This window comes from Thermobia domestica, chromosome 10 (genome assembly GCF_964235325.1).
Source record: "Thermobia domestica chromosome 10, izTheDome1.hap1.1, whole genome shotgun sequence".
NCBI lineage: Eukaryota > Metazoa > Arthropoda > Insecta > Zygentoma > Lepismatidae > Thermobia > Thermobia domestica.
This window is the reverse complement of record NC_137463.1, coordinates 223685316-223693191: the sequence shown is the minus strand read 5'-3', so window position 1 is coordinate 223693191 and position 7876 is coordinate 223685316. Positions and strand designations below refer to the sequence as shown.

Genomic DNA, 7876 nt, shown 5'->3' with positions numbered 1-7876 from the left:
TTGTTTGTCTTTGAAGTAATGTTGGGTAGGAATTACATCGATTGTTCTATGCAACTTCACAAACTCACGATCGTAGCATTCAATCTTTAGTTTGATGAAATCTTTGATATATTATGCTACAGGAAAAATGCTCATAGGTATAAATGGCCTTAAGGAGCCCTCTTTCGAACAGAAAATAATCAGACTTTCACTAATTCACTAACTTGCTAATATGAACATATTATAATACAGGGGTATTGGAAGTAGGGAGATTTACACCCGGCTGTAGTTTTGCGAGAAAATTCCACCAAGGATTTTTTGTGAGCACGGAAATTTAGAATAATTTTAATCTTTTGAAATTGTTGTGTTGCATTTAAAATTTATTTCTTATTCAAATCTAACGTGATGCAAAATCGCTTCGAGCGAGAACTGCTTCAATCAATTCTCAAAATTTATCTAATTTCAAAGAACAACAACAACAACAAAAAAAGCTTAACCTACCTATCAATAGTTAACACCTACTTCAAGAAGTGAATATCAGTTTATAACGTTTTCGGAAACGTGTCAGTAGCTTAATTCAAAATGACTAGACTAGGGTAGGCACAAACTCTAGGAAAAATGAGTTTCCAAAAATCTGTCAGCAGATCGAAAGCGTGAAAGAGTGAGTGCAATAAGGGAAGTCATCTACAATTTTGACCTCAATGCTGATCAATTTCTGTCACGAATAGCAATCATAGACGAAACATGGTTGTACCACTATTATATTGATATGGAGTGACGGCACTCAGATTCCCCTCGCCGGAATAAATTCAAGAAACAGAAGTCGACTTGGAAAATGTTTGTAACATTCTTTTGGGATAAGCATGGAGTTGCACTCATAGACTGCCAGTCCAAGGGTCAGACACTTAATGCCGAATATTATTCTGCATTAGTCACAAAATTGAAAGAAAAACTAAACGTGCAATGCCGAAGAGCATTAAAAAGAATTATGTTTCTTCTGGACAATGCTCCTATCCTCCGAGCACTGCAAACACATGTGGTATTGCATCATATAGGGTTTTAATGCCTAGATCATCCTCCTTGTTCCACAGATCTAGCTCCGTCAGGCTATTATTTATTCTCTAAACCCAAAGAGCATTTAATAGGACACCATTTTGGATATGATAAACATAATTGGATATGATATGATAAAATGGTGATTAGTACTACAGAACAGTGGTGCGAGAAACTGTATTCAGTCTGCAAAAATTGGACCACCGTCCAAGGAAGTGGTGGGAGTATGTAGAACAACTGTAAAATTCCGTCATTCCAAGTTCACTCCTTCTGGGTTGGGCTATGTACTACTCAGCAGTCCTCGTAAAAAGCATTGCTAAATTTGGGACCCTAGATCAAGAATAGAGGCTGAGATGGCCTCTATTTCTTCCAGACGTGTTGTTTTGGGGGCATTGCCCCCCGGAGTTCTGAGAGTGCGCCCCGGAAGAGACCAAAATAATACGTCTATAATATAATAATAAATAGAATAATATCAGCAGTGCTTCCCGGAATACTAAGTGTGCCGCTCCGGAAGATAGTTTCTGAAAGAAACACTGGCTGGGATATGTAGAACGGAGAAACGATGACAATGTGGGAAAGAAAATTGGAAAGGTGGAAATAACAGAGAAGAAGGGAAGACCGTAGGTAAGATGGAAGGATAAGAAACAAGATGATAGGAGGGAGAAAGGATTGAGAATAGAGGACACACGTTAAAGAAGAGAGTGGAGGAAAAGGATTAAATATGGGAATATCAATCCTATATACACATGGGGAAAGGCGAAGACAAAGACGATCTCAGTAACTGACAGAAAGAAAAAAATATTTGTTTATGTATTCCAAGAGCTTCGTGTTTCATAGTAACATATTTACAAATAATAGTGGAAAATTCCTCTGTTTGCCTTGTTACTAGGTTCATTGTAAGAATAATGATACTCTGAGACTGGTGTACTTTCAGTAGAACACGATAGCAACAACAAAATGTGACACTTAGAATAGTGCTATTTACTATTTATCAGTAGAAGCGATGACAATAGTATTGGGTTGCATGCAAACGAAATAAGTACAAATTGTATTCGTACAAACATCTATTCCATGTCCCGAGGGTACTGTACAAGTGCTGCAAACAGTAATTAAGATAGGTAATTATACGTGATGTACATCTTCTAACTACTTGTATAATGTCAATTTTACATATCTCGTGGGAATATTTTAAATCCTTTGTTCTGTAGTTCTAATTGTTTCATAATGTTTAATGTTTAAGAACAATATCAGTTTCTTTACTGCTGCGTTCTGTGCAGTTTATCAGAGTTACATTTAATTAGTGTATTTCTTTTTAAATTAGAAAGAATAGTTCTACAAAGAAAAGGTTGAGTAGAAAGAATAACTTTGCTGGAAATAGAAAGACTAATGCAACACACAGAACTCAGGTATATTAAATCACAACTCGATGTGTTATTGTAATTAAAGCTGCTAGATCTTAATTTTTTCCTTCAAGTTTTACATTTTTGTGTCACGTTTTACATTATACGTTTCTATTTTACTCGTGAAACGATTTCTTTAGTTTTTCTAATAAATAAAAGAGATGATAGTTTAGGGCATTTTAAAAATGATTTATAAGAAATGATAGTCCTGGACAATTTTAAAATGTTTTTATAAGAAATCATAGTCCTGGACACTTTTCAAATGTTTTTATAGGAAATTATAGTCCTGAACAATTTTATTTTTTTGTATAAAAATGATAGCCCTAGACAATTTGAAAATGTTTTTATAAGAAATCATAGTCCTGGACACTTTTAAGATATTTTATAAGAAGTGATAGTCCTGGACACTTTTTTTTTAAAAAAAAAAAAATAAGATCTGATATTCCTGTATACTTTTAAAATGCTTTTGTGAATTAGAGCGAAAAAGTATTTCGCGCTAGTAATGAATTGTCACAAATTGTTAAGGACGCAACCCAATAATGTAGGCATGTACGTAGGAATTCATTTTTGAAGGAGTCTAAATTCAATATGAGGAGAAATTATATTGAAATTTATAAACAGATTATGTATATTTGTAAAATTTCTCCCCCAAAATTGGACTAAATTTACAAAAAAAAAAAAAAAAAAAAAAAAAAAAGAGGAGAGATTTCGAGGGTATTAGGCGCGGATCCCTGTAACATTGTTACTTAGTATGGAGACAGAAAATGCAACAGGTTGCCTTTTATCTCCTACCTAACCAACCCCCCAACTATTATTACGTTTACGAATAATTTGGTTTTCACATCTTAACCTCTATTATTGAACACCGTCTCGTGGCTCCCAGTCTCGGTCGATTGTGATATATTGTGTCAGAAACAGAATTCCTGTGAACTAATAAAAGCAGAATTGCAAGTACAGTAGAGTCTCGATTATCCGAGAAAATGCGGACCGGATCAACTCGGATAACCCGGATGGAACCTAGAAAATTTTGTGCAGTATTTATTATTGTTGTTTATTCATTATTTCTCTTGTTTAGATTATTCATTATTAGCGTATTTATTATTTTTATTGGAATACCGTACAGTACATATAGTTGTATTAAACTCCATAAAATGGAATAAGTTCTGACATTTCTCATGTAGGTATTTTTTGTCATGTGACTTAATACTATTTTTACTTAAGGAGGATGATTTATTGTAAATGGACTGGAAGTGTTCAGTAAAAGCTTTTGCATTTTCATCCACGTTTTAATCGTAAAAATTTATAAATAAATAGCGATTACTCCTACTGCTTTCAAACAATATATAATTAGAACAGATGTTTCTCATTCGCTGTTTTCCACTCGATTTAACTGCAGTGAAGGAACAAAACAGTATGAATAAAGTTAGTTGAGACCAGTGTTTCTTCCAGACATGTTTTTGGTGGGCACTGTCCCCCCCTGAGCTCTGAGAGTGCCTTCCCGGAGGAGACCAAAATAATACATCTATAATATAATAATAAATAGAATAGTACCAGCGATGCCCCCTGGAATACTAAGTGTGGCCCCCGGAAACTTTTTTTTCTGAATGAACGACTTGTTGAGACCATTTAGCATTATTAAATAAAAATGTTATGCCTAATTTTTACTTGTACCTTCCATACAATATCCATATAAAGTAAACAGTGTTAAGTAACTTTATTACTGGGTAACTAGTAAACAAGAGTGATCGTAATATTGACATAGTTTATGGACTGAAAAAATAAAAAAAAGAATACAAACGTATTTAATAAATACAATGTAATGTAAGCTAAGCCATCTCTTGAAGTACAGCAGAATTTTATGTCGAAATATATTTAATGATGTTCTTAGGGAATAGAGCGCTTTTGGCAGAGTCTACTTCTAATTCTTGACATTTAGAAGGATAAAACGTATGAATTTTAGTCCGTTGTTGTGTTAGATGCAAGTAGTGTTAAGTTGCCTAATGGAAGCAAATTAAAATTAACTGTACAAAGAGTTTTTTAATATTATTTTTTGCATAAGGAAGTTCTTTAGTAGGATAAAATGTAAAAATGGGACTAGAACTATAAACACATCGGACACCGTAAGTAATTTGCGTTAACCATTAATAATCTATCGTCCCCAATGCTTTTATAACTTTAATCCAATTTCTTCATTTTATCCGCTAAAAAATATATATATATATATATATATATATATATATATATATATATATATATATATATATATATATTTTTTTTTTTTTTTAATTGCTATATTTTGAAAAATGTTGTTTCTTAAAATTCGTTATATGGTTATTATTTTTTTCACTTTTTGTTATTTTCATATTCAATCAATTCATGAAGTCTATCGCAATTCACAATGTGAAACTTAATTCACGAACTTAATCTGGGTGTTATGCTGTACATGCTAACTTATGACAATTTTTATGCATAACGGAATAGGATATACGAGTATAATTAGTCGAGAGAAATCAATAACTTAATATTAATTTTACAGCAAAATTATAAGATACACCGAAAGTTAAGTGATAATATATGCATCAGATTTACATTTCAGTGCGAAATTTCAGTTCTTTAGTTAGTATGCAAATACAACGATATTGTATATCTGTTTTGTCAATTTCTTCCATTTTTGTATCTTAGTTTTGGGCAACGGTGCTTAAAAGTACACAATCTGTTGTGTAGAAGAAGAAGAAAAAAGAAGATATATGTTGTTGTTGATTATAATTTTAAAGAAATAGGGCCTTATGCAGAGTCGTTCTGATGAATGATTAGTGTCATACTATAGAGTTCGATTAACATAAGTTTCCTGCAGTAGTCTGGCCTTTAGTATGACGCTAATCATACGTCAAAACGACTCTGCATAAGGCCCATAAGGTTTAATGTTAGTAGCTGATAATAGCCTATATGTTGATTTTATATGTATAATCTGCACTCATAGTTACCGTAACAGCAGATAGTTGTTTATTTAAAAGTTGCTATGACAACAAAAAGGGAAAATTATTATTATTAATAGAGATGTGAAAAAGAATAAAAGTTAATGATGTTACAAGGTGACGTGTCTGATTTAATGTAATTGAACGTGTTGACATATTTTAAAAATTACCCGAACTGTGGACTGAATGTAACGTGTAAAACATAAGAATAAGAATTTAGTCGTTACACAAATGCATATGTTTTTTTAAGTTAAGAGAGAAACGAACAGAAAAATTACTTTGTAAAAAGAATATTGATAATCATTTTAAATTCAGATTTCATTACTTTTCAGGACAATGATTGCTTTTAACAAACAAATCTACGTCATATCTGCTCTTTTTGTTGGTGTAAATTGTAAACTTTTGGATGAAGAAACAAAATGTCTTGAAAATGCTTCAGATATGATAGCAGAAATTCTTCAGAATCATCTACCATCTCATTGTGTAACGCTCGTAACAATGGATAATAGAAGCAGAGACTTTGTGGATGATGTAGTGACTCAAATTGATAAACCAAATCTTGAAGTACACATTACAGACTTATCCTCGATGAATACCGTTGAACGCATAGCTATAGATATATGCCCCTATTTTGTGATCATAGCTGGGAATGGAACTCTTGTAGAAAAAATGCTTCATGAACCCAATTTCCTGCGTAAGCATAAAGGTTCTTTAATTGTGAGTTGTACAAATAAAAATGTATCTCGATTTATGCGTGATGTCAAATTACCAGGTTGGCTAACCCATGTTGTATTGGCGATCAACCAACACGGAATGAGGACAATTCACTTATATAGTGTATTTGATGATACATACGAGTACGTTGGGAGCTGGAAAGGCCGGGCATTATATATAGACAAAGACGTTTTTCACTTTGAGTATCTGAATTTGCATGGTAAAGTTATTACCGTCAGTGTGGCACCATTTGTTCCATTTACTATTTTTGTGGACAGCGGAGCAGTAAACAACAGGTCACTGATAGGGACTGAGATCAATTTACTGGATGAATTGTCTACAATCTATAATTTTAGTTGGACCCCTATTTTTCCGGAAGAAAAATGGGGAGATACTTATCCCAATGGCACAGCAGAAGGGGTTATTGGAGATGTAATATACGAGAAAGCTGAAATTGGGCTCGGTGGTTATTTTATAGAGCACGATGAACTGGAGTATATTGATCATACATGTTCTTTCAGAGTGTTATGTTTTACATTCCTCGCACCAAGAGAGCTTGTGGATGAAATGTGGGCAGTAGTTTTGCCTTTCACTGTTAGTATGTGGTTTGGCGTGATAATATTCTATTTCTCTTCAGTAATAACATTACATGTATTTGCTCGTCTTGAAAATTTTCTTCTTGATCGTAGAAGCAGATATCTTAATGTAGAAATGTGTTTGCTGGATACTTTGAGCTTACAACTACAAGTTAGTTTGAAATTGTCTTATCGTCGACTAACAAACATAATTACAATGATTTCTGCTGTATACGTTCTCCTTGGTACATGCTATACTAGCAAATTAGTATCGTTTCTGACTTTACCCGCATACACACCTCCAGTTGAAACAATGACGGAACTTGCAAATAGTCACTATAAGCTATGTTCAGTTCAAAAGTATATTTATCTTATGCTTTCAGACAACATAGACGATGTGTCTCAGAAATTAGTTACGAAGTTTCTTTTTGTTAACGAATCTGCCCTGGAAGGACTCGCATCTACAGGAGACTATGCGGTATTTACTGCGTACTTTGATAGTGGCTTTGCTGGTCTTGTTGACCACTTAAGTGAAGAAACTTTATCTCGTTTCGATCTTGTAAATGAATGTGCATTTCACGTTGATGTTGTGTTTCTCCTTCAAAAAGGATCAGCTTACAAAATTTTCTTTGACAAAGTAATTAACCGCCAGATAGAGTCTGGAATATTTTTCTATTGGGAAGACACACTTTTAATGCCAGAAATCAAGAAACAAAATAGTCTAGTGTCTAATGAATTGACAAACTTAGATGTTAGTAGTCCACGAGTCATTGAGCTCTCCCAACTAAAAGGGGCTTATGCGATTCTTATTATGGGCTTAGTATTAGCATTTACGATTTTTACTGCTGAAAATATTGTCTATAGAGCAAGACAGAAAGCTGAAGAAAAAATCGAACCCATAATTCCCTACTGTAATTGACGAGCTAGAGGTGATCAGGATGGCTTTTTCATTGTTATTGAAACTTCATGTACCTAATTTGAAAAACAATAGCAATGCACGCATATACGATGTTTGAAAAGAGTAGTGATGCTACAATTCTTTTCTCGTACAAGTGTTTTTAAACTCCAAACCATTTTGGCCACTTACTCTGTTTTCGGTTATCTCTCGTTTTCGGAAAGCTATAAGGGCTGGATAAAACGTAATGGTATTATTGGCCTTGGCTTTGTGCACAGAACATCT

At 33.5% G+C, this 7876-nt stretch overlaps 1 protein-coding gene across 1 annotated transcript; it reads left to right on the top strand.

Annotated features, from left to right (window-relative positions):
- Positions 1–5743: 5743 nt before the first annotated feature.
- On the top strand, positions 5744–7615 carry LOC145661809 (ionotropic receptor 21a-like). The gene has a single exon (XM_081727143.1). The coding sequence runs from the start codon at positions 5744–5746 to the stop codon at positions 7613–7615; it is 1872 nt and encodes a 623-aa protein (XP_081583269.1).
- Positions 7616–7876: the final 261 nt, after the last annotated feature.